At 38.9% G+C, this 26,990-nt stretch overlaps 2 protein-coding genes across 6 annotated transcripts; one reads left to right on the top strand and one right to left on the bottom strand.

Annotated features, from left to right (window-relative positions):
- Positions 1 to 1,738: 1,738 nt before the first annotated feature.
- Positions 1,739 to 22,501, top strand: LOC131253692 (structural maintenance of chromosomes protein 2-1-like). Of its 4 annotated transcripts, XR_009175288.1 has the most exons (22): positions 1,818 to 2,289; positions 3,972 to 4,652; positions 5,106 to 5,249; positions 5,361 to 5,651; positions 5,812 to 5,997; positions 6,392 to 6,556; positions 6,639 to 6,698; positions 7,561 to 7,623; positions 8,154 to 8,245; positions 8,593 to 8,689; positions 9,826 to 9,942; positions 11,214 to 11,432; positions 14,458 to 14,598; positions 14,673 to 14,840; positions 14,943 to 15,127; positions 15,296 to 15,389; positions 15,510 to 15,598; positions 15,743 to 15,968; positions 18,931 to 19,005; positions 20,417 to 20,569; positions 22,106 to 22,154; positions 22,328 to 22,501. XR_009175288.1 is itself a non-coding variant. In XM_058254810.1 (21 exons), the coding sequence occupies exons 1-20, from the start codon at positions 1,972 to 1,974 to the stop codon at positions 20,534 to 20,536; spliced, it is 3,531 nt and encodes a 1,176-aa protein (XP_058110793.1). In that variant the 5' UTR covers positions 1,820 to 1,971; the 3' UTR covers positions 20,537 to 20,569; positions 22,328 to 22,501. The 4 variants fall into 4 exon arrangements, 3 of the variants coding, with proteins under 3 accessions (XP_058110795.1, XP_058110794.1, XP_058110793.1); XM_058254810.1 differs by lacking the exon at positions 22,106 to 22,154 and having other exon boundaries at positions 1,820 to 2,289; XM_058254811.1 differs by lacking the exons at positions 18,931 to 19,005; positions 20,417 to 20,569; positions 22,106 to 22,154; positions 22,328 to 22,501 and having other exon boundaries at positions 1,743 to 2,289; positions 15,778 to 15,937.
- A 1,225-nt stretch (positions 22,502 to 23,726) lies between these two features.
- On the bottom strand, positions 23,727 to 26,483 carry LOC131253693 (NAD(P)H-quinone oxidoreductase subunit N, chloroplastic). 2 transcript variants are annotated; one of them, XM_058254814.1, is made up of 4 exons: positions 26,019 to 26,473; positions 24,721 to 24,837; positions 24,212 to 24,297; positions 23,727 to 23,966 (listed from the first exon to the last, which is right to left on the bottom strand). In XM_058254814.1, the coding sequence occupies exons 1-4, from the start codon at positions 26,352 to 26,354 to the stop codon at positions 23,876 to 23,878; spliced, it is 630 nt and encodes a 209-aa protein (XP_058110797.1). In that variant the 5' UTR covers positions 26,355 to 26,473; the 3' UTR covers positions 23,727 to 23,875. The 2 variants fall into 2 exon arrangements, with proteins under 2 accessions (XP_058110797.1, XP_058110798.1); XM_058254815.1 differs by lacking the exon at positions 24,721 to 24,837 and having other exon boundaries at positions 26,019 to 26,483.
- Between the last annotated feature and the right edge of the window lie 507 nt (positions 26,484 to 26,990).

The following is a 26,990-nucleotide window of genomic DNA, read 5'->3' as shown; positions in this document are numbered from 1 at the left end:
ATTTATTATATATCCACGCGGTTCACTCATTTTACAAATTTATTTTGGATCATGATGTTCATATGAAGCAGATAAAAATCTAAGTTCGACCACACAAAATGAAAAAGTGGTTATTGACCATTACGAGCTCTAGTGGGCCACAAAAGATTTGGAACAAGATGATAATTGTTTTTTACCTTAATCCAGGCCATTTTGATCTTATAAACAGGTTGGATGGAAAATAAAAATTAAGATGAGCATTAAGGTGGGCTCTGCGAAGTTTTTAACGGTGGGAGTGCAATCACCACTGTTTACTATGGTGTAGTTTATTTAAGATATTGATCTGCTTAATTTTTCAGGTCATGTCATAAAAGTATATGAAAAGATGGATGGACGGCGTGGATATAAAATACATAAATCAAGGTTAACTGGCTGAGCAGCAGGCCGCTTCCACGGTGCGACTCCACTTGGAATCATCTGGTACGCTGGAGAGTCCAAGAGCCAATGTACTTGCTCTCAGTCATTGATGACCTGTCACAAGCGTAATCAGATCCAAACCGTCCGAACTAGTGGGGCTCCCTGCGAATTGGGAATAACTCTCAAACCAGGTTGGCTGGCTGGCCATAGCCTCTGATCGATCTACGCATTGTCTGAAATCGGAAAATTGACTTTTTCTCAATCTAACCGTCCATTACGTTTCCTTCAATTCATCGGTCAGGACCAGGTCCGATTGATCCATATACTATGGGACCCACCATTTGTACGGATAAATCCGAAGTTCATTTATTCTGAGCGCAGGATTCAAGCCAATCTCGGTGTGCGTGTGTATGGATCATCACGCCCTACGAGAGTATAAAATCTTTTCTCTGGGATAAAAAATAAATTTGATACTCCGGGAGAAAATGATGGTTGGTACATGACACCTAAAATTGTATACGTGGCTTGTAGAAACTTAATTAAATCCGTCCAAATAGTGCATCTCAGTTTAGACGGCTATTAACAGAAAATTTCATTAATTTTATTATTTTTAGTTAGAAGATTTGTGGACATTTACTTGACGGTGGGAAGGAAAAACAGACAACGGTCCCAATTCAAGAAACAATGACTATTAATCAGAATCTATGATCGTATAACCAATATAAAGTGTAATTAATGGCCTATCTACAGCGGGTCCCACAATTTGAACGGTTTATACTGTTACAGATAGCCAATGGTACAATTTCGAGTGCAAGAGTATCAACTATCACTGTTCTCCTGCGCTCCTCCGCTGCTTTTGATTTCATTGTCTAGACTTCTAGTCTCTTGTCTGCGTCTATAACAGTATAAGACGGACACACGCTGCACATGTGCACGATACACACCGTCCAAATCGTGGCATCGACCATACAAAGCATACATCTAAAATCAGGACCGTCGATTTGTGACCATGAACAGTTAAAAAGGGAAGTTTTCTTGTCCCTATGCTCCGCTGTTGGCAGAAGCTATGTGGGGCCTCGCTTCGTCCGTGAGAAATCCACTCCGTTCATCAGTTTCGTCAGGTTATATTAGGTATTTAATGGAAAACGTGGCACATCCAAAACTCAGGTGGGCCACACGACATTAAACAGCAGCAATGGAAACGCACACCATTTAAATCTTCATGAAGCTGCTCGGTTTTGGATTAGGCTAATATTTATGTTTTCAATTAATCCAACGGAGTGGATTTCTCACGGACATGTCAATGGGCCACATACAGCGTCCACGTGTACGGTGGACCAGTCACCATTACCTAAAACCGTTGCAGGAAACGCACGCCAAACTCGAATTGCATTTCGAAAAGCCCACATCCAAAAATCAGTTCCCGCCCTTCCAAATCTGCCCCTTTTACAACTAACCCCTCAGAAGAAGAAGCTCCCATTTCCAGGCCTTCCATCTCCAAAACCCCACCCTCTCCATCTCAGATCCAACGGTCCAGATTCCCCCAAAGGGAGGAAGAAGGAGGAGGAAGAAGACATGCACATCAAAGAGGTCTGCTTGGAGGGATTCAAGTCCTACGCCACACGTACGGTGGTCCCGGGCTTCGATCCCTACTTCAACGCCATCACGGGATTGAACGGCTCTGGTAAGTCCAACATCCTCGATTCCATCTGCTTCGTCCTCGGCATCACGAACTTGCAGCAGGTTCGTGCCGCAAATCTCCAGGAGCTGGTCTACAAGCAGGGCCAGGCCGGCATCACCAAAGCGACGGTCTCGATCGTCTTCGACAATTCCGATCGGAACCGCAGCCCGCTTGGGTACGAAGATTGCCAGGAGATCACTGTAACCAGACAGGTTGGTGGAGTTACTCACTCAAACCCTAACTGATTTCACTTTTTAAGGGGAATTGTATAGTAGATATGGTTGTATTGGAATATGGTAGGGCGTTGTCTCTTTATGGTAGACATTGGTCGGAGCCGATCATGTAACTGATGCTATTGTGGATGCCCCAGCTCTAGAGTCAAACCATCTGGGCGATCCTGCCCATCTGATCAGTGGCCTTTGAATGGATGGCACAGAAGGAAAAAAAATGTCAATGGTTGAGATTCAGTGGAGAGAAGTGGTTGTGATGATCATCTGACTGGTGTGGCTTTTGAACTGTGGGGGTATCTGTGGCGTGGCCCACTAAATGGATGGTCATGGTCCTGATTCATATGCTCCCCTGCCATTTATATGGTGGAGAAGGAGCGTGACTTGGCTGCGACGCCGGAACCACCGCGGTGGGTGGGACCCTGACTGTAGGGCCCACCTCGATGTATGCATTAGGGCTGTTGTTTGGAAGGATGGTGGTAAATGGGGCAAGTAGTAAATGATTTACTAGCAAATCATTTACTACTTGTGTTTGGATGCTCTAATTTGCTAGCAAACGATTTACTACTTGTAAATGATTTACTAGCAAAGCCCCCTTCTCATTAACAATTTACCAAAAGTGCGTTTTCATTTACTAGTAAATGAGGAGATGACAACGGCTCTATTTTTTTATTTTTTATTTTTTATTTTTATAAATTTAAATGAAAGCCTATAAAGCAGATTTCATTTACAGGCTATCCAAACACTGTAAATGATTCAACTTAAAGCCAAATAGACAGGTTGTAAACCAGTCACAGCCTTTAAGTGATTTACTAGTAAATCATTTACAATGTAAACCATTTACCACCATCCAAATGATCCCTTATATATCCATGCCGTCCATCTGTTTTTCCAGTTCATTTTAAGGAATGGTCCAAAAAATGAAGCAGATACAAATTTCAGGTGGACCACACTGCAGGAAACAGTGGTTATTGACCATTAAAAACCCTTTGTGGGCCACATAAGTTTTGGATCAAGCTGATATTTGTTTTTTGTTTTTTTCCTTTCATTCAGTTCTTTTTGGCCTTATCAATAGGTTGGATGGTCAACAGACATTATGGTGGACCGTAGGAAGTCTTTAATGATGGGCATTCAATGACTACTGTTTCCTGTGATGCGGTCCACTTGAAATTTGTATATTCTTCATGTTTGGGATCATGCCTTAAAATAAGCTGGAAAAACAGATGTACGGCATGGATAGACAATGCGTTCATTGAGGTGAGCCCTACCGTCAGGGTCCCACCTGGTTTGGGGGGCTTTACAATATTCCTGATGTAAATTTTAACTTTTCTTCTTTAATAAATCTCTTGAATTCTTATTCATTGAAACTAACAGGCAATGATGCAATTATTGCATCCACAAATGTCAAAAGGCATGTAGACTTGAAAACACTGATTGTATGATCCCGCTCAGCAATCTTCGTTTTTACATGTGCAAAGAAACCATTTTTTCACGTCGAGTCAAATGTTTACAAATTGTTGAATGACACACTACTTGTTTGTATTTTGGATAAACAAACAGTTAATGTCTTTAACTAATTTATGTTTAATCAATGCTTGATTCTCTTATTTTTCTATACCATGGTTTTGCATTTATACAATGCTGAAGAACTCTTATTCCTTGTGTAGATTGTGGTTGGTGGAAGGAACAAGTACCTCATCAATGGGCACCTTGCTCAGCCATCTCGAGTCCAGACTCTTTTTCATTCTGTGCAGCTTAATGTCAACAACCCACATTTTCTCATTATGCAAGGGAGGATCACAAAGGTTTTAAACATGAAACCCCCTGAAATCTTGTCCATGCTCGAAGAGGCTGCTGGGACAAGAATGTACGAAACAAAGAAAGAGGCGGCTTTGAAGACACTAGAGAAGAAACAGAGCAAGGTAGATGAGATTGACAAACTTCTTGATCAGGAAATACTTCCTGCCTTGGAGAAGCTGAGGAAAGAGAGGGTGCACTATATGCAGTGGGCCAATGGTAACACAGAATTAGATCGACTTAGAAGGTTCTGCATAGCTTATGAGTATGTTCAGGCAGAGAAGATAAGAGATAATGCAGTTAGTGTAGTGGGACAAATTAAGGCCAATATTTCCGAGCTTGATGGTAATACAGAAAGAATGCAGGTGGAAATACAGGAGATGGAGACAAAGATATCAACCTTGACTGCTGAGAAAGAAGCAAAATTGGGCGGGGAGGTAAAAACCTTGTCAGAGAAGGTAGATTCACTTTCTCGTGATCTTGTGAAAGAGACATCCGTACTGAGTAATCAAAAGGAGTCTCTGAGGGCTGAGAAAAAGGCTGCTGAAAAGGTAAAGGTGGTTTTGATACTATTGATTTAATTTCGCTTGGAGAAATGTTATCATGATGAGAGCTTTTAGCAGCTGTACTCAGTGCTGTCTCCATGTTACCAGCAAAACGGTGATCAGGACCGTTCATCTTGTGATCACCACAATGATGACTCAGACCATCCATTGGTTGCAAGTTATGCCTGTTGAATGTGGATTGCTTCTTGCTTCTGGGTTAATGCTTTCTTTTTAGTCCACTGATCAGGTTCACACCATGGTTGTTGCTGGATATGGCCCTTCCCAATCATCATATACAAGTGCCATGTGTACAATAAAGATTTTTTGGTGCACACTTAATGGAAGTGCATGAAGCAATATGTTTCTTTCATCATTATTTTATTGTTGTTGAACTTGGGCGTACAACTGTAAGTGTATAACGTATAGAAGCTTTGGATTCTGTATTATTGGTTTTGACAGATTGTTAGAAGTATCGAAGACATAAAAAGGTCAATTGGAGAGGGGGATGCTGCTGTTAAAAAAGCTGAAGATGGAGCAGCTGATCTAAAAAAGAGAGTTGAAGATCTTTCTAAGAACTTGAAAGAGTCTGAAAAAGAATATCAGGTACAAGCTTTAGTATGTTTGTTTTGTGTATTGCCACTCCATTGTATGTTTTACTGCTTGTGTTTATATTTGTTATGGATTTCATTGCAAAGAGATCATTACTCCTGCTAGGGTGTGTTGGCTGGTAAGAGCAGTGGGGATGAGGATAAATGCCTTGAAGATCAACTACGCGATGCCAAGGCTGCTGTTGGGAATGCTGAGACAGAATTGAAACAATTGGAAACAAAAATAAGTCATTCTGAGAAAGAGTTCAAAGAGAAAAAGGAACAGTTGATTTCCAAACGTGATGAAGCTGTTGCTGTGGAGAATGAGCTTAATGTTAGGAGGAAAGATGTGGACAACGTTAAGGTGGCCCTTGAATCTCTTGCATATGAAGAGGGCCGGATGGAAACTTTGCAAAAGGTTCGCTAACTAATCTCACCGTGCTCCTCTCATGAATATACAGATTGTTTCCTTTACTCCTCAGCTTTCAATTGACATTTCATTAAGAAACCCTGTTTGCTTGTTTTCTTTATATGAAGCTATCTCTTTGCTTCATTTACTATTGTCTATTCTTGTGCAGGATCGGTTGGCGGAATTAGAGCTGGTGCAGAAGTTCAAGGATGAAGTTAGAGATCTTTCAGCAGTGTTAGCAAATGTTCAGTTCACATATCGTGATCCTGTGAAGAATTTCGACAAGTCAAAGGTGAAAGGTGTGGTTGCAAAGCTCATTAAAGTCAAGGATAGCTCAACAACAACTGCCTTGGAGGTTGGATTCACAGGAAAATTCCAAATTGTTATTGCTTTTTAAATGAAACTCCTTGCTTGGTCTCAATAACTTAGGATGTGTTTGGATGTTTAGTCACATAAAATTACAAATTAAATCCAATACAGAATAGATTACCTGGGGCTCAACCATACCCTATTCATAATGAGTAGTGACCAAAGTACAACTACTATCATTTCAAGTTCAATCTGAAATACAAAGAACTGCTAGTGGTTTGGTTGTCTCATAAATTACGATGATGCTTCCTCCACCTTGGTTGTGTCCTATATAATGAACTGATTGGATTGCATTTAACTTGGATTGAGGATCCGAACACACCCTAACTTTAACATTAAAAATGCTGTCAGTGTTTTCCTACCTTGAATTGATTGTGCAGGTTGCAGCTGGAAGAAAGCTATATAATGTGGTTGTAGACACAGAAAATACTGGAAAGCAACTTCTTCAAAATGGCAATCTTCAGAGAAGAGTGACTATTATACCTCTAAACAAGATCCAATCCCATGCTGTTCCCAAAAGGATTCAAGATGCTGCTGGGCGAATGGTTTGTCGATGCATTCAACTTTTGTTCGACATTCTACCTTTGTTACTCTTGTTGGTCAAAGGATCACATTTTTCTTTTGCAGGTTGGTGAGGAAAATGCGAAATTGGCACTTTCTTTGGTTGGGTATGATGAGGATGTGAAGGTATGCTGCCACTAGCACAATTTGTCAGCCCTGGCCCCTTATATTTATTTGCATCACTCCATTTTGAAAGTCACATGTCAATGGCTGATTATGGATAATGGAAGTTTGTGAGGGTTTACTTCAGTTACTGACAAAATTGAATCTTGTGGGGTGTCCTTATTAGTTCTATCTGTTTTTTGCTCTTATTACTTCTCAACTCTTACCTTTTCTCTATCCATTTTCTTTATCTCAAGCTCTTGTTTTAACTGTTTCACTATATGTTCAAGATATTTCACTTTCTTTCTGGGAATGCTGTTGATTTTAGCACATTTTCTTATGTCCTCCATTTTTCATTTGCATATGGCCCTCATCCTCAATAGTTAATAGTATTTTATAATGAAATAGACAATGTTTCTTGGGTAAGAAAGTCACTACTTGATTGGAAAGGTGCATTGAATTACTTGATATGTAAAGAAAGAGCTCAAATTCTTTAGGACCAATGCATATTTACACATTAAAATTGTAGAGACATTCATCTCCACACCATAAAGAAATAGAGTATTTGTATGTAATAAGGGTGCATAGTATTGCTGAAAAGTGCCGTGGTTGATCCCATTATGGCAGAATACATTATTCTTAGGTTCAAACCCTTTGGTTTTGAGGTATGTGGGTTGTCAATATTGTTAACTGCTTGTCTATATGAACAAAGAATAGCGTATTCATCAAAGCAGCAAGACATCTATTTTATCTACTTCTCATCCAGATTTCATCTTCTGCTGGTACAGAATAATCATAATTAGTGAATGAGAGGAGTGAAAATGGAGGATGACTTGTGCTTGTATCTTCTCTTGTTTTTCTAACTAGGAATTGCTGCATATTACAGGCTGCAATGGCTTATGTGTTTGGATCAACATTTGTTTGTAGCGGTATTGATGTTGCAAAGGAGGTAGGATTTCTCTTAGATTTGTATGTTTACATGCGATGTATGGGCATTGTACAGTTGATTATTAGATACCATGATTGGAGTGCATAGTCTTTCTCTAATAATTTTATGCTATAAAAGCACATCTATTCGGCATTTTCCAAAGGTATTTTGCTGGTTTGCATGCAATTTGTTTAGTAGTTGCATGCAGTTTCCTTATACACTGGAGTTTTTTGAAAATCTTATAATTACCAATCTATATGTTATGTTTGTACCTTTTTTGGTTTCTAATATTTGAAAAGCCCATGCATTTGTTTGTTGGAACTGTCTTAAAAATGTTAACATTTATGTTGATCATCCTTTCTTTTGGTCCATGGGAAAAGCAATGTTTTCAATCCACATTTTAGGCGTCTATACTTCACACACACACAATCATATTCCTAAGTTAATTCTTATAGTTGAAAAGTTGGAACTCTCAAAATCTTAAAAATGACACTGGTTGGCTAGTTAAATTGTGCACATTATGATTTTTCACATTGATATGTTTGGTGCAGGTTGCCTTTAATAGGGACATCCGCACCCCTAGCGTAACTCTCGAAGGTGATATTTTTGATCCAAGTGGCCTTCTAACTGGTGGTAGTCGCAAGTAAGTTACTGTTGTCCCAGCTTCAAGTTTACGTTGTTTATATTTGATGCATTTCACGATTTTTTCCTTTTTGTTAAGGCTGCATTTTTGTACTGATTGTTTGTGAGTTTGTAACTGACTCCCTAATACACTAATTTAAAACCTTTGTTGAAAAGAATAAAGTAATTGAAATTTACTATATAGTTTATATTATATTCGGATCGGTAAAAAAGAAGAAGAAGAAGAAAAGAAATGGCATTTTATACAGAAAGAAAACATAATCACTGCCATGCTTCTTTATATTCTTCTAAACATATTTATCCTCCTGTAATAGATTAATTTTCTAATACAACAAATTGTGCTTGTAGAGACGGTGGGAGATTGTTAAAACAACTCCATGAGTTGGCAGAGGCTGAGTCAATGCTTTGCATTCATCAGAAGAGGTTGTCAGAAATTGAGGAAAAGGTCAGACTTTACTCTCTTCTTCTTCTTTTCCTAATTATAACATTTGAACTTTAAGGAATCTATGTATTCTATCTTTTCCCCTTTTACAAATGTAGATTTTTGCTGCAAAGGTTTTGTTTAGACATATGAGTATTTGGTGCATCTTGAGTCGGGAAAGAGTCAAATAAAAAATTTGCATTCCCAAGTTTCTGAAAATGTGCTTTGAGGCATTGACAAAAACAAAGTAACTTTAGATTTATCAACTCTACAATAAGGCGACATCATTAAAAAAAAATGTAATGCACACCAGATACTAGAAACATGTTTGATCCAATCAGTCAACTTGCACGATCTTAACTTTCAGGGTTCATTTGGTAGCAAGAAGTTAGAGCCTTGTCTGCCTTGTCCATGCTTACGGCGGTCAGGGAAGAAGTCCGACGTTTGTTGAGAGATATCTTGGCTATGATCCTGAGAAAATTGGAATAAGTCATATCTCTTTTTGAGAGTTAGCCAGGTCCTCCTTGTCTAGACAGGAGTAGGTTTCTAGCAAAGCCAGAGGCATACAGGTTCAGAAAGACCTTCCATATATGCAAGAGGATGTGACAGTTCCAATACAAGAATGCACAGATACACCTACAATGTGATTTCTTTAGCATGATGAGGATGGCACGAACTGGTGGGTCCCGAAAACTCGTGAGTCACACCCACAGTTGAGTCTCTGAAAACACCCCCTATGCCCCCTTTGCTGTAGAGCACAACCAAGCTGCAGACATTCATTTTGAGTCAATCACTGGGAGGGTGGGACTTCCATGGGGCAGGTTTGGCACAAGCTTATGTACACAATGTTTCTAGCGGTCACAACATAACAACATAGCTTTGACCGATTTGTTCTCCATAGAATGGTTTTAGTCACTGTTTTAATTTTGCTTCGATTGTTCATTGTCTACAACATGGATTGGATGGCTTGGAAGGAAATTGTTCCTAGGAAATTTTAACACAGCACAGGTTGGTTTTATCTTGGTTGTAGTTCAATCTTCTTCTGTGATACTCTTCTCCAATTTGCTTGTCTTGAATCCAGTGTAACTGCATTCATTCAAATGTACGATTCGTTCTTACTATTTCATTTGTTGAGCTTCCTCTTTCTCATAATTTTGCAGATTGCACAGCTTCTACCTCTTCAAAAGAAGTTCATGCATCTTAAATCACAGTTGGAACTTAAAGAATATGATCTTTCTCTCTTTCAGGGTAGAGCTGAGCAAAACGAACACCATAAGGTACTGCTGCTTACCTTTCCTAGACAGCGGATTTGTTTAGATTGAACCTGCTGTCCAGTTCCAAGCAGGTTTATCGAAAACAGGATTTGGCCACCAAACCTGTGATGCCATTGGTTTGGTAGGACCAACCTGAAGAACCATGCCAGATCAAGTCAAACAATAAGTTTTCTTTTTTCTTTTTCTTTTTTTAATGACTGGAAGTTGTTCATTTTATTTAAAATTAAAATTAAAATTTTAATTTATAGTAATTATTGTTGGAAAGACAAAACATTCACAAAGTAAAAGTTGATTCTAAGACATGAAGATTTTGTGTATAATAAAATTGGGGAACTGATTACCTACCAACCTATTGTAGGTTAATGTACTACTAGTTTTTGCTAGCATTTTGCTTTTTAAATATATGATATTCTCAAGGAATTAAACTCAAAAAAAGTGTTCCAGTGTACAGCTGGTTGTATTTAAGCACTTCTTACAGAAATTAATACTAAAGCTTGGAATTTGAACATAGTTATGAATATAATGTTAATCCAAAGGTTAATTTATATTTAACCTGAACAGCTTTGCTTTTTGAAATTTGATGGTAAAACTAGCAAAACTGAATGCCAAATTTGAATATAATTCTAGAAATTGAGTCACCCCTTTTCCATCTCAAACTCTGAAAGCTGTAAGCAAGAAATGTAAAACCATACTGCATGTAGACACGGATAATTTCAAACTAGGTAGTGTTTAGAAGGCTGATTTTTAAAATTTTCAGCAGCTTGATGACATGAAGAAAGCTAGTTGCTGAATGGTGGTAAGCTCTTTCTTTTCCTATTAAAGCTGTCTGCAAGCTAGCGCTTGTGTAGCTCTATTTCTTTTGCCAAATTGAAACACAGGTGAACTAGTCCGGTTGAGAACAACTTGATTAATCAGCCGGTTCTTGGAAAGCTGGCTGGCTGGATGGCTTGGTTTACTAAAACTGCAAAAATGGTTATGTAGTCAAATTGGAGCCTGTACTGACTGGTTTGCTGTAAAACTTGCTGATCTGGTGTCTGGACAGGTTAATAATAATAATACAAAAAGATTATGTTGGGCAATTGGATCGCGACAACTGTTGGTTTTGGTTGAAATAGGATAGAATGGCATGTCTAGACTCATTTTTTCAACATTTGTTTTGAATTGAAGTTCATTTTCTGGATTATAGCCTTTATAACTGGGTTTTCTTTGGTATAAAAATTCAGATATTCCTTTTTTTTTTTTCTAGTCTTAATGAGTTTCTACATGCACTATAGCTAGGTGAACTTGTCAAGAAGATTGAGAAGGAGCTTAACGAAGCAAAGCTGGAAGCAAAAGAAAAGCGACTTCTGTATAAAAACTGTGTATCTACTGTTTCATCTCTTGAAAAATCTATCAAAGAACATGGTAAACAACGTGAGACCAGGCTCAAAGATTTAGATAAGAAGATCAAGACATTAAAAGACCAAATGCAGTCAGCTTCAAAAGATCTCAAGGTACAACATTTTTGGAAATTATTCTAGTTAATAGCAAACATTCATTTTGGTATTGATTGCGCTTATTTCTTTTGATTTTGAAAACGAGCTTGTTCTTCAGTAATGCTTGTGACGCAGGACAGCCCTAATTATGATGCATGCTCATGGAGATAATTAAACAGCGGAAATAAAAGGAATAAATGATCTAAAATTCTAACAATAATCATCATAACTGAGAAAATCATAAAGGAAACATGCAATGGAGCGGGCCATCACTACAACCATGGAGTATGGAATTCAATTACTACTTAAGTTGGATCCGGCGAGGGATGAGACCTCCCGATCTTGCATGGTCACACCCAATCGATCAATGAAGATCACTAGTCCGAAGAACCAAGAAGTTTCTCGGATTAGGGATTTGAGAATTTGGGGATTTAGGGTTTAGATCGATTCTCAAGATTTTGGATTTAGGGTTTAGATCGATTCTCAAGATTTTGATCGAAGAGGAATTAGCCAAAACAAAAAAATAGAAGAAAGAAAGTTATTACCTTGAGGAAGTTGGAGGGGCACAAGAAGAAATTAGAAGAAGAAGATCAAGGGGAGAGAAGAAGCACCATTAGAAAGAAGAGAGGAAGGAGGCAACCACAGGGTTTGCTTTTCATTCATCAATAGTTCAAATTCGTGTTTAGGGCTTTACCCCACTTAAATAAGCAAATAAAGACATAAAATTACTAAAATACCCCTAGGATAAGCAAATAAAGATATAAGATTACTAAAAGACCCCTAACTAAGTCAAAAAACGTGCAAATAACATAAGTATGGGAAAGTTTGGGCGCTCGGTCTTCTTTCTCCAATCTTCCTTCACATGTGTCTTCCCTAAGTGGGGTCTTCTATATGTCCAATCACATGTGAAAGGTCTTCAGCTCCTCAGTAGTCGCCTATCCACAAGGACGGCACTTGTGATTGGCGCTTTCTTCGTTGGTACACCTTGAATGCACTTGTGTCCGCATCAGCTTGTCTATTCATCGATTGACTGACCACCCCTATTGTGACAAGCAGACCAAGGTGTTACTGCCCATAACTGTGCTAGGAGATTAATCTTTAGTTTATTTTGTGAATATTCCGATCCACTGAGATAACTTTCTTACGTTGCAGCAATTCCAAACTACCAAACAATTCATTTTTGACATCTTATTCATATTGTAATTATTAACTAGAAAAGTCCGTTTAATATCGTCATTTTTTGTTATTCTTGTGCATCTTAACCATATATACACGTGTGAAATTGACAATGGTTGTGTTTGGAGGTGTTTTCAACTTGTTTCACAATAGTAGGAAATCTCTATTGAATCCTCACAGAGTACGGAAGGTGATAACTGATAAGTGTTTCAAAACCACACTTTGACGAATGTTAGTGAGATGTTTGATAGGCGCTCTCTCTCTCTCTCACTTTGCTGAATGCAGTGAGATGTTTGATACTCTCTCTATGGTTCGGTAGATGTTTGATGGATTATATGCAGACATTGCTGCTTTTGATCTGAACATGAAATTGACATCATATTGGGAATTGCACAACTTTCAAAAGCACATTGCAAACTGCACTATGCATATTGATGTAGTTGTGGATGCCTTTATTATATGATTGGGACTTTTTTCTCGAGTCTGTATTTTGCAAATGAACTGATTCTCATATTAGTAGTTCATGCCCTACAGTGCTTGGATGTTGGTTATTAAATGCTGTCAATTTAGGGCATTTTCTTTTATTTTTCTTTAGGGCATGTTTGGTTTTCCAATTTCCGGTGTAATTTAAAGTAAATGGGTTATAATTATCGTTTCAAGGTGTTTGGCTAAAAGAGAATTACGGCACAAAAAATGAGAGTCAAATACACATGTAAAAGTAAGCATGTAAGAGAAATTGTAACCATTACATTTTTACATACCAAAAGGCCCATTTTTATAGTGATGCCCCTATAAAACAAACAATGGTAGAACGTAATCATTATTAGAAAATATTCAGTCAAAGATATATCTCCCTGTTGTATGAAAGGTAATTTGATATGGGATAAAGAATACCTGCAGAGGGCTGTGAAGATGTGTTTTTGTTGGATATTCTTTTGCTCAACGTGGTTATCGAGTTTTTGACCTCGACAGGAAATGTATCTTTACTTCCCTTAAGAGTAATTTTCTTGATTTCACTACGTTTGAATCATTTATAAAGGAATGAATATATAGAAAAAGGAGAAAATCAAATCCCTAATCCGATCCTTAATCTAGGATAGAAATATAGAATATTACAGCAGGAAGATTTTATTGTAATTGGTATTTATCTAATATACAACAAATACTGCAGGGAGATATATCTTTGATTGAATATTTTCTAATAATCATTGCAGTCGAATGTAACTGATGTCAGCACACATTTGCAAGGGTAAGTAATCATTACCCATTTCCAACCAATTAATGTTGTAATTGAAAAACCAAACAAGCCCTTAGGCCTTGTTCAGAAACCATGGATTCCATGCCAAACGGTGGAACGGGAAAATGGTTTTCCTTTAATGAGGCAATGTGTTGGTTGGATAGGAAAGAAATGGGTGGACTCCACCACTGCAATCATTACACATTCCCATAATTTGGATTGTTGGGACATGGACAAGAAACTAGGTGATTATTATGAGAGAAATATGAGATTTCCACTTACTACCCAATCGAGAACTCAAAATTGCATCCATGTTTCAATAGTTCTTGTGGAAATCATCATCGAATAATTATTGGTTTTTTCTTTCTTTTGGCTTGGATTCAATGTATCCATACATAGTGACATTTTGAAATAGTCTGGGAATTATTGCACTTCCAGCAGTCTTAGGCTCTTAGCACCAGTTTAAAAAGTTTCTCGATGTTACTCTGGGGGTGTTTTGTGATTTTGCATGTGAACATCATAAGTACAGGTGCTTAAACTTACAATCTTGAAAATTTCTGCCTAAATAAAGTTGTGATAACTGTTCGTTACTTGTCCACATCTTCGTGGCTTGTTTTTGCTTGAGAGTAGGGACATGAAAATGAAAGAGAGAGGCTCATTATGGAGAAGGAAGCAGTCATTCAAGAGCATGCTTCCCTGGAAAATCAATTGGTTTCTTTACAGACACAGATAAATAGCCTCACTGCAGAAGTAGATAACCTTACAAGCAAGGTGCTTAAACTTACAATCTAACCCTTTTTGTTGAACACAAAATGCACGCGTCTTTATTGCCTTTCCTATTGCAGGTTAGTTCCATAAAGAAGGAATATGATCAAGCCCAATCTGAGCTCAATTTGAGTCGTTCAAAGATGAAAGAATGTGACGCTGAGATTAGTGCCATCGTCAAGGAGCAACAGAAGCTTCAACATAAAATTAGTGATGCAATTGTCGAGAGGAAAAAATTGGAAAATGAGGTACTTGCAGTGGTTATTCTGTTCCTATTTTATTTAACTTGCTTGATCTATGAAATTGTGGATGTGTTCTTGATAGAAACCCAATCTTTCCCATTCACACAGATTAAACGAATGGAGATGGAACAGAAAGATTGCTCCCTGAAGGTAGATAAACTACTAGAAAGGCATAGTTGGATTGCAGCTGAGAAACAATTATTTGGAAAAAGTGGGACAGATTATGACTTCTCATCTCGTGATCCTCATAAATCAAGGGAGGAGCTTGAGAAACTTCAAGCTGAACAATCTGGGTGTGTGATTAGATTACTTGTCGTGTTGTTTCCTTTGCTTCTTTGTTTTCTTTTCCATGACAATGAAATAGTATGATTCAACACCTGATTGATGTTTGGTTTTGCATTTTTTTGAAAGAAGAAGGTTAATGGACATGCGTCTCAATTAATCTGATTGATTGCTTTCAGCCTTGAGAAGCGGGTCAACAAAAAAGTTATGGCAATGTTCGAGAAAGCCGAAGATGAATACAATGACTTATTATCCAAGAAAAACATCATTGAGGTATATTGCTGTATTTCTCAGCCTGTAAAGGATCGCTTCTTTTTTTTTTTTTTTTTTAAGAAAAAATTGAATTTGTTAATGTCTAAAGTTGTTTGTTTTCTGTATTCTTCTCTTGCTTAGAATGATAAGTCAAAAATCAAGAAGGTAATTGAAGAGCTTGATGAAAAGAAGAAGGAAACACTAAAAGTTACTTGGGTTAAAGTGAACAAGTGAGTCAACACTTCTCTGCTCTTATGTTCCAGTTCATATTTTGTGCTTTCTAGTTGAAAATCAAGAATGCCATTTACTTTTGTTGGTATATTTCAGTGAGCTTGAAGCTTTGAATTGAATTTGTGTTCAAACTTTGGATACAGAGACTTTGGATCCATCTTTTCTACCCTTTTACCAGGCACAATGGCTAAGCTTGAACCGCCTGAAGGAGGTAGTTTCTTAGATGGTCTTGAGGTACGTGTTGCATTTGGAAGTGTGTGGAAGCAGTCTTTGTCAGAGCTTAGTGGAGGGCAACGGTCTCTTCTTGCACTTTCTCTCATTTTAGCTCTGCTTCTCTTCAAACCAGCACCTTTGTATATTCTAGATGAGGTACTTGTATTATTTTCAACTCATACCTACTGCTTAATGAACTTCATTTATCAATTGTTTTCCATCCCGTTCTTCCATTTGATTTTCTTCTAAATGTCAAGCTGTTGAGCTTGTTTGGGCCTTCTTTATCTTCATGTTTACCTGTAAGCTTAACATTTAATTCATAATTTTACTCGAGTGTGCAAGTGCAAGTATTGGACCTGTTTTCCCTGTGTATAAGCTGGATATGATGAGAAACAAATTTCATTTTTTGGGTATAAGCACCGTTATCAAAATTGAATGATTTAAGACCTAAATCGTACCATATGATTAAAATCCTATCCTATACATATTCAATATGATTGCATGCCAAATTGTAAATCTGTAAAAGTTTTACATGAATCATATTGTCATATCAAATCATAGGTTTCGAGTGAACGAATTTTTAGGTGTTACCAAAACATAAAAATTGGAATTTATCCACTTTTATTGTTATTATTATTATTATTTTGCTTCCTTTTTAAGCTTTTGCTCTGAAACATATGGAAGGCCTTCCATATTAAATTGAACTCTTATTCTGTCTTTTGAGCTACAGAGGAGATTTGGGGATTTTTTTAGATTAAAAACCCAAATCAAAGAAATCAAGGCTTGTTGTTGGACAACAGAATCGGATGCCGCTTTTTCCAATGTGATTCTACACTCAGGGAAGTACAAAAGAACGTAAATTGCTAACGAAGTCTTGTCTCTTTCATTTGTTTGTTTTGGGAGGTAAATTTCTTGGAAAGCGCATGGTGTTTTTTCCCCCTTCTAGGCATTATTTTGATTATTAAAGATGGTGAAGACAATAATCTAAAGATGATAACGAGGGGTTATGATGCGGGGGCATCTTGGTGTGACTTCAAGGACGCACCTATCTCCACACTGGGGGTGGGGTGGCCCACGAAGTGGGGCCTGTGAGATGCAGGATAGCCACGAGGTGGGACCCATTGTGGGACTGTGTGAATCAGGGACCCATGCATTGTGGGGGTTGTCCATGAGGAGGATTTGCCTTGGTTTGCCTGGGAGAGCCAAAATATAGGTATAAATCGGTGCTCCTTCAATAGCTCTAGACCTTTGGTGCGTTGGCTGGTTGTTCGATATCAAAGTGGGAGCCCAGGGATTGAGTCTCCTCACTGGTGTGGGTGGATGATGCGGGGGCATCTTGGTGCAACTCCAAGGATGCACTGGGGGTAGGATGGTCCATGAGGTGGGGCCTGTGATATGTAGGATAGCCATGAGGTGGGACTCATTGTGGGACCGTGTGATTTGGGGACCCATGCGACGCGGGGATTGTCCACAGGGAGGACTCACTTGCGATTGCTTGGGAGAGCCAAAATATTGGGATAAATCGGTGCTCCCCCAACAACTTTGGAGCTTTTGGTACATTGGGTGGTTGTCTGCTATTAGGTTACTTTTGGATGTTTCTTTTCTTTTGGAATGTATAGTCAAAGATGCATAAAATGGGTGGTTCTAGAAACTGGGTTGGATGATTTGAACTTTATTATTGCACATTTACACTTATGGATTTATTGTACATAGATTGAAGAATTGATAGTATTATTGTATGTATTGTTTTGATGCTTCTTGATGGCAACTTGATGATTAATAATTTTTTCCCTTCCTTTCTAATTCATATGGAAAATTTCATATTTTTCCTTTCTCAAGAAAATTATAAAAATCTTATGATTTACGATATGATTCGACCCATGTTACGATTACAGTAAGATTATGATTTTGACAACATTGGTTATGAGAACTGTAACATGTGTAGGCTATACAATACACACGAATGAAGAAATGTTTCTTTTGGTAGCTTGTGTAGAAAGGTTTTTATTTATTTATTTATTTAAACCCATAAGTGGGTAGTAAATATTTGTATGTTCTTTCCAAAAGGATTAAATGTTGAAATCAGATCCATGGGCATTTGAGGCAGGCATTGTTTAAAAAAATGGAAAGAGAAAAAGAACACTCATGAGTAGTTAGTTTCTTTATCTTGATTTGAGCCATTTCATTGCATAAATAGTCTTCCACAAAAGTTGGGGTGATGGCATTTCCTTGACAATTTACTAGTCTCAATAGATAAGTAGAGAAATAAATCATTATCTGATGGAAATGTGCTGCCTCATGTGTCTTTATGGATAAGATGTAGTTTCTACTTCCTAGAACATGTGCTCATCATCATATAAGCTTTATTGGAACTGATTTGGGTCGGCTACATGAATCCTGTTTTGCCATTCCACTCTATCAAGGGCCATAACTTCAGCTGGACCATAGGTCATGAGGTCTTTTCCTTCTAACCCCCATCCACGTCCTTTTGGGCCTTCCTTTTGCTATTTTAGGGCCTTCAACTTGTAGCCACTCCTAATTGGCACAGTTCTTGGTCTGCATTGCACATGACCAAACCATCCAAGTCTACTTTTCCTTGTCTTATTGCCTGTTGGTGCTACTCCTAAGTTCCCTCGAATGCATTCATTTCTAATTCTGTACTTCATCAGCATCCATCTATTGGACCATAGGTCATGAAGTCTTTTCTTACTAACCCCCATCGACGTCCCTTTGGGCCTTCCTCTTGCTATTTTAGGGCCTTCAACTTGTAGCCACTCCTAACTGGCACAGTTCTTGGTCTGCATTGCACATGACCAAACTATCTAAGTCTACTTTTCCTAGTCTTATTGCCTGTTGGTGCTACTCGCCTACTCCTAAGTTCCCTCGAATGCATTCATTTCTAATTCTGTACTTCATCAACATCCATCTCAACATCCTTATTTCCGCTGCACTCATCCTATGAACATGTTGTTCCTTTAACTGCCGAACATTATGTTCCATACAGCATGCAATGCCTGCTTGAAATCCTCATTTCATAGAACAAGTGATGCACCATGAAATTGAGAAGTAGTTTCACGTATGCCTGGTGTTGATTTCAATTTGGTTTTGTTTGACACAGGTGGATGCGGCTCTTGATTTGAGCCATACACAAAACATAGGAAGAATGATCAAAACGCACTTTCCACATTCCCAGGTTTGCCATTCTATATTATTGGTTGACTCTAGCTTGATGGGTTTGAGAACACTTATCTTTCCATTTTATACGTCCTTTGTGCTCTGATTGATGGGAATTTTTCAAGGAACCACTAATAACTCCTCGTACTGAAACTACCTCTGGATAATAGAGAAATTTGACATTATCCTTTGAAATGTAAAAAGAATACCTCTTCAAGTTAAACCATTACCTGTTAATTGGCACTGTTCATTGAGGACATTGGCACTGTTAATTTCTTTTTGTTTGTCCCCTATGTAGATATGTGTATAGCTCAGGGAACTTGTGTTGATAGCCATGATTTGAATTCTTGGAATTTCATGGGTTTAGTTTTTACAATTTCATCCATCACACAGTGTGCTTTGATTTTTGTATATAACTGTGTTAGTTTTTCCACATGTATGAATCCGGATATCCATATGCTTTTTCATCTGTATATGACACTATATATGAATGCATGTGTCGGTTAAGAAATCCTTAATAAACAATGTTCCATCAGATATGTTTGCATGCATGTGTTTGGTGCTCAACCCTACCCCAACTCAAGGTTCCTATACCTCAACCTTAACTCAACCCAACCCAATCTCGGGTTGGGAATTCTCAACTCAAGCGGGCTCAGTCAGGTTGACCGGGTTGGTCAGGTAGATATATGCTAATATTTTCATTACTACATTAGTTTATTATATTTTCAATACACGTCTTATTTTTTGTACCTATAAATTTATTAATTATATATGTACTTGTTTATCATGAAAAAGTTCATTTTTTTCTAAACAAATAAGTTAACATACAGGATAAATACTCCTTTAAAAGTTGTATTGTATATCAAGCAATCAATTTGGGAGAGAGAAATCCAACGTATATTGTTAGCTTGAGTAATCGAAAATGAGTGGACCAATGAAACCCCACAGCATTGGAATTTCCTGTGCCTTCAACACAGACAATCCGCACTCAATTATAATTAATTTATAAAGAATTTATTTATTGATCGGGTTCGGGTTGGGTTGGGCAACCTGAGACCTCAACTTGAGCCCAACCCAAGTTTTATCGGGTTGGTGTTTGTATGGTCCAAGCCTGAGACCAAACCCGATACATCTTGCCCAAGCCCAACCCAATGTCGGGTCGGTCGGATTGAACCCGCCCAACTTTCAGCCCTAATTTTCATCAATGCATTCTGATTTTGTATCTAAACATTAGTTTTCAAGAGTTTGCACATCCAAAGGCCTTCAATATTTATTAGTTTCTTTGGTGTTTAATCCACAGATTCCTGCTTGTTTATCTAATGTTGTTTTACATTCTTTTGTCCAACTTTTTACATGAAAACTGTGAATATCAAAGCTTGGAACTATCAATGCTTACCTTGAGTTCGTGTTTTCAAATTTCTTTTGCACAGTTCATCGTGGTTTCTCTGAAAGAAGGGATGTTCAACAATGCCAATGTCCTCTTCCGGACTAAATTCGTTGATGGGGTTTCCACAGTTCAGAGAACTGTTGCTTCGAGACAGAAAAAGTGAACCTCTCTAACAATCAGTGGGCGGTTCTAACTGGTAAGAAGCTGAGAAAACCCAATTCCTTGTGATTCTCTTGCGTGGTTTCTGATGACATTTCTACTTGAATTAGAAGAAAAAAAAGAGAGCTTTGAATCATATTTCTATGCAAAACTCATATGAATAGGCGAATACAATTTCTGCAAATAGAGTTTTGGTAGCTGTCTCCATCTGTTCAGCAATACTGCAAGGTTAAGCGCATGGCATTTGTAGTTAAAGTAATCTAAAACACTTATTTTTGCTGTCTGTTTATCTTGATTTTGGCAATTGGCATCTTCATTTATTTTGCTGGTGTTACAGAAAGAATGCAATCCTTTACAAAGACAAATTCGTTTCCTCTCAAGACAACTGTAATTATTAATCATTTTGAGATTTTGATATTCTCTACTTCTTTCCTTTTATTTAATGCTTCAATTGTATCGATGAACAGACTTTTAGATAGTTCCTATCACCATTCAAAGGGTTTATTTTTGAATAATAACAAATGGTTCTGCATCTAATCAATTGAAAGGTGTTCTGATTGATTTATTAGGAATTCTAATCTTCACACTCATTTTCTATTTTCTTCTCTCTTTTCTTTTTGTTGCAAGCATGTGATGGTTGGGCAAGGGTCTGCATATGTCCATTTAAGGGGTAATTTGTGGATGATGAGTTTGGGCCCCATGTGTGAGCCTGACTGATCATCACAGAGTTGCATCGGACCGTGCAAGACACACACTTAGTATTTATATGTATTAAATTTCTACTATAGATAATGTGAGCAGCCAAGGGATAAACTCTATCTGCCATTAATTGTTTGACTTGCTAAATCTTTGCCTTATGAAGGGACATCCTAAGGGTCTTAAATTAAAGGGCATTAGAAAGATGGCCGTATGTCTATATCCCTAAAAATAGGGCTCGACTCCTACAATAATTCGCGATCATTTTGAGTGTTGGTGACTCATGTCATCACATTTGGGACTCGGATTCAGCTTTCGACATGGGTTGCTTCATGGATGGTCCAGATCTCTAAAATTGCAGCAATTGAGCAATTCTAAGCATCCAATTAATGGTGATCAAATGGTGGTTACAAGTAAAATAATTAATGGTCCATATTCCTAGGGCAAGATCCGATGGTAAATATCATGTTCTCAATGTACTTATAGGCAGTGCTCATCCAAAGCTTGGATAAGAGATTTGGATGGTTTGGGTTGCCATAAAACTATGCTGTGTACAGTTGAAGAGTCACCAACATTTTTAAAATGATCATGACCTATAGTAGGAAAGCTCATCAAAGAATCTAAAATTTACAACCACTTCACCTCTCCCTCTTCGACCATTTGCATGCTGCTTCCTCTCTCAATGTGCTTGCACATGGCAGTTTTATCAATTGTAATAAGTTGAGTTATTTGATACTCTTGCAAAGTGTGATGGTTGATACCCAGGCACCACATGTTTAACTCAAAATCAGGTTATTGACAGTTCATCATACCAAAATCAGATTGATCAAATTATCCTAACCGATGATTAATAGGCATGTTCGTTGAATCTGGACAGTTGACTATTTTTCATTTCCCCTGTCCATCAAATATCGACCAAGAAGCAGGTAAGGAAATCAAATGTGTCATTCTTGATATATGATCCATCTAAATTGGGCCCCACTTTTTTCTTTCATGCCGGATCATCTCACTTTGTAGCAGTATTGTAACAGTTTCAAATGGTGTTTGTTTTCCTTTCCATTGCACTGATGAATTACCGAGGTTTTCTTGATTCTTGCAGATTGGGTGAGCTCTTTGTCACCCCCCTTCATTGCAGAAATACAGACAGTTGTATTTTCTCACCTTCTGTTATCCATGACAAGTATTTTTGTAATGTTCTGACGCAACATATGCTGTATGTATAAGTTGGGTTCTTCCCAACCGTTTTTGATTTTTTTGTTTGCCCTTTTTTCTATTTCAATGTATTTAGTGCGGAATGCTAGTACACTTTTACCATGTGCAGTGAGTTCTGATGCATACATGTTGCAGGTGTGCAAGATCTGGACTGCTCGTCCAGCCGGCCTACCATGGACGGGCCATGGTCCAAAAAGCAGGTGGAGCAGGCAATCCTAACTGTTTGATCAGGGCTTTAAAGTGCGTGGTGATGATCACCCCATATATGTTTCCTCAAATCCAATTATGAAATTCTGATCAGTCTGACTTTTGGGCCATAGCAGTTCATGGTAGCACCTGCAGGATGAGCTGCACGAGAACTGTGTGGCCATGTACAAGTAGTTTCTGTTTCTTGTATAACATGCCGAGGAGCAAGGTTCATCTTGGACTCCAGACCCGATCTGGTTTGACATCTTGAGTCAGAATTGAAAATATGGGGTGACTCAGCGCAGTTGCAACTTGACTCAGAACTGAATCAGTCAGCGGTCCTTTGCCGAGTCTTAAAACCATGGTGTGCCATAAAGGCCATTACAGGGCCGTAAAGGCCGTTACGTAAAGGTAACGGTGGCAACCGTTACACGTTACGGGGTCGTAACGGCTGTAACAGCCGTTATGGAAAAAAAATGACTTGTAATTGCTGTTAACGGCACGTTACGTACCCTATAAATGCCATAACAACCCTGTAATTGTCTGTTATGGAGAATATACAGGTTTTCCATACTTTTTAATCATCATTACGGAGCAGATACAGGTTTTCGGCCGTAACAGCCGTTACAACCCATATCGTAAAGGTAATGGTGGTGGCTGTTACGGCCACCGTTACCGTTACAAAACACCTTACTTAAAACCATGCCCTGGGGCATATAAAACATAATGTGACCTATCAGATGGGGGCGCTCGATTGACTGTCTTGTTATTTCAGCCCAGCGGATGGCTGCAATCGACCACTCTTCCCATTGGCAAATACCAAGATTCATGTCTGCAGGCCCATGATGGGCCTTACTCTAGCTTTCAGGGTGCCTGTTATATGGTACATTGGATCATGGTGGCCCACCTACCCATCCATGATATGAGTTACTGCATAATTACTATAATTCTGTATGAATCATCCCACATAGATGCTTAAATCATCTGTATGAACTATGGTAGTCTTGCAGGGTACGAAGCTGAACTTCCTTGACAATGCCATGGTTTTTTACTTCTCTTTTTCTGTTTTTGGAACTACAATACCATGGAATAAGGAATCAGAAGCTACAACTTTGTAATTTTTACAAATTCAATGGACTGATTGGATTACACAGCCAAGATAATAATTACAAGTACGTGATAGTAAGAACTCATAGAATTTTTTATTTTCCATTGTTACATGCATCTTCCTTTAACATATATGAAGTTCTTAGGACATTCCTTGAGTTGAGACTGGAGATGATGCACCATCTTGAGTTAGTCCTGCAATTTCTTTGAGTGGTTTCCACATGACTTTTCTCCTGCAATCGTTTATATGCAATGTAAGTAACTAGAATCTTTTTGGGTTGAGCTTCACCCTGCTTGCTAGCTAGGCCTGTTGTGGGTTTGGTGTGGCCCACCTGAATTTTGGATTAACAGCACTGTTTGATGCCACATACATCACAGTAGGCCCAGCTACCATACAGTCGAATTCATGCGATCTTTCCCAAAGGGTAACAAAATAATGTGTTTTTCATGAAATTTCTTGTGCCAAACGGACCCTTACCAGTTTCCACATTCAGCAATGACCTTGACTTTGGGGCGGAGGCTTGGAAGCAATGCTAGGAACTGCAGCTCAGCTTTTGATAGAACCTAAACACACCAAGTCATCATCATCAGCATCGAGCCTCATCGCAACTAGATAGGCCTTGTGTTGTTCTATCATCTATGGGACTTTTACTGCAGAATTCTTTTAAAATTTACTTTTTACCATAGAATGCCTGGAAATGAAATTCCAAGGAGATGCTTTTCATGAGGAGAAAGTATCGAAATGCACTTGTTTAAATTTTTTTTTCATCTGTTGGACGGGTTGGATGTCAGATATATACCTCAGGGGCCCCACAATTCTCAAAGCACTACTTTTTAAAGAAAAATAATAAAAATAAAAGGAGGGAGTTTAAGTAATTTTACTAGAGCATTATTTGGTAAAATTTGAATTTCTAAAATATAAAATAAAAATATAATACCTATTATTTAAGAGTAATTTTCTACACAGGTTCCATCTAAAAAGCTTACCTTAGCTTCAATGATCCAGACCACAAGCCCTTTGGCATTGGAAGGTAGCAAAGATAGTCTGTAATCAACCTCTGGCGGGAAATACCATCTTGCGATGGGCTGCCTTCCTAAGTGGGCCTGCATTCACCCAAAAAGTTGCAGAGACATTAACATCCAAACACTAGATAAAAAGAGTTCATCCAAACCGTTGATTTGATTGCCATATTGTGAAAACTTGACTAGTGTTCGAGTAAGTACTAGGAGATGATGATAAGATATCTACTACTTGGTGTGCCCATCCGGTGGTTCACATGGTCCTCTTTGTGGTTAATCTAGACCATTCACTTGGTGGGCCTCACGTTGGGTTGCTCAGAATTCTGTTGGAGGCATAGTGAAATGACAAAAATTTCCTTTATTTATTTTCCGTGAAGTTATGAATTGTGGGGCCCATGTGGTGTCTGTATGACATCCAACCCGTCCAAGAGATGCATGCTAGCATGATGATTGAATGAAGCGAAAATTAGTTTGGTCCAACCATCAGGTGGCCCACAACATGCAAGTAAAGTCCACCACCCAAATAAATCAAATTGAAGATGTGGGTCATCTGAGATTGCATAGATCTTTTCAGTTCATATGATCATCAAGTGGGGTCCACCTGTTGGACGGTTTGGATGTTATACATAGACCACCTGGGCCCCACAATTCTATACTCTTTAACACTGCTTGTAGAGTAAAAAAAGCAAATGTGGTGATGATTCTCCCCAATCCATTTCATGGGCCAAAAGCTCCCGTTGATCAGATGATCAGGAACATCGGATCGGATACGATCAATCGAGGCGTATGTCCTGGAGCCCGTGTGAACAAAAGATCTGTGGGGACCACTGCCATGACCGTGTGACATATCCCCTCCGTCCATCAGCTTCGCCAGCTCTTGTGAGGACAAGAGCCCAAAACTCGGGTGGGCCATACCACAGAAAACAGTGGGAATGGAAACGTCCAAAACTTCTATTAGCCCTCATGAAGTTTCTAATGGTAGACATTCAATCCCCACCGTTTATCGTGGTGTGGCCACTGGAGTTTTCAATCTCCCTGATTTTTGAGAGCTCACCTGCTAACACGATCGGACGTAGCGGAAGGACGGAGTCGATATAACACATACATCAAGGTGGGCCCCACAGAGCTTTTGGTTACACTGGCCCACATAACAAGGGTTGCAGGAAATTCGCTTCCCGCGCATAAAACGTGGGGCCCACCCTTTCGTCATTGGATATATATGAGAGAGAGAGAGAGAGAGAGAGAGAGAGAGAGAGAGAACTGACAGGGCAGACGGGGTGGATCTTGGTAAGGGTAGTTTCGGGATCGCCAAGCCCTCGAGCAGAGAGATCCAGGAATTTGTAGCCCTGGTACCTCAGCCGCGTAAGATAGCGCCCCTCGTACCCTCCCTCGTGCGGGGTGTATATCGCCAGCGCCTTGTGCTTCTCCACGTCGTCCAACCAACGGCCCAGATCCAGCTTCGCCAGATCCCCTCCTATCAGATCCCCGATCCCGCATCTCACCGTCATTCTCTGCCTCCCACCATTCCTGACACAAGCCGCCGACCGTGACCTCCTGAAGCTAACGTGCGCACCGTTTGAAGGCAACACCAAGCTCGCCATATCCTAATACGGTGGTGTGAAGTCCATGAAGTACGTTTCTTTCGTTCAATTTCCGTTTTGTCTTGCATTCTTTCGAGTTCTACGGTTGAGAAAGAAGATAAGAAATTCTTTACGGTGCGCAGAGTGCGTCGTACGCACCCTTTCTAGAAAGAATGGAATAGGTGTTGCGAGATACTCAGGCTGCGTATGAAACTTGATACGCAGGCACTCACAAATTGTACACGTGGCATTATTAACTTATACCAACCGACTAGATTGTCGGTCCTACCATAACAAAATAAGATTCATTTGTTATGCTCCACACATCCACCCTGTATGCCAAAATTTGGACGGTTTAATTTTATTACATATATACAACGTGTGTGTAATTTCTATGCGCCTGTGTATCATCTGTAACGGCCTAGCAGAGCATCAATGTTTTTCTCATAAGAGAAATGGAAGCGGACCCACAGGGAACGACGTGGCCCAAGCTCTGGGGCGTACCTTGATGTATGTGTTTTATCAACGCCATCCTTCCGTTTTTCCAGCTTATTCTAGTGAATGAGCCCAAAAATGAAGCATATCCAAAGATCAAGTGGACCACATCATAGGAAATGGTGTGAATTGAACATCTACCGTTCAAAAATTCTTAAAGGG

The sequence above is a fragment of the Magnolia sinica genome, chromosome 8 (genome assembly GCF_029962835.1).
Source record: "Magnolia sinica isolate HGM2019 chromosome 8, MsV1, whole genome shotgun sequence".
NCBI lineage: Eukaryota > Viridiplantae > Streptophyta > Magnoliopsida > Magnoliales > Magnoliaceae > Magnolia > Magnolia sinica.
The sequence above is the reverse complement of the archived record's forward strand: the minus strand, read 5'-3'. Positions and strand labels throughout refer to the sequence as shown.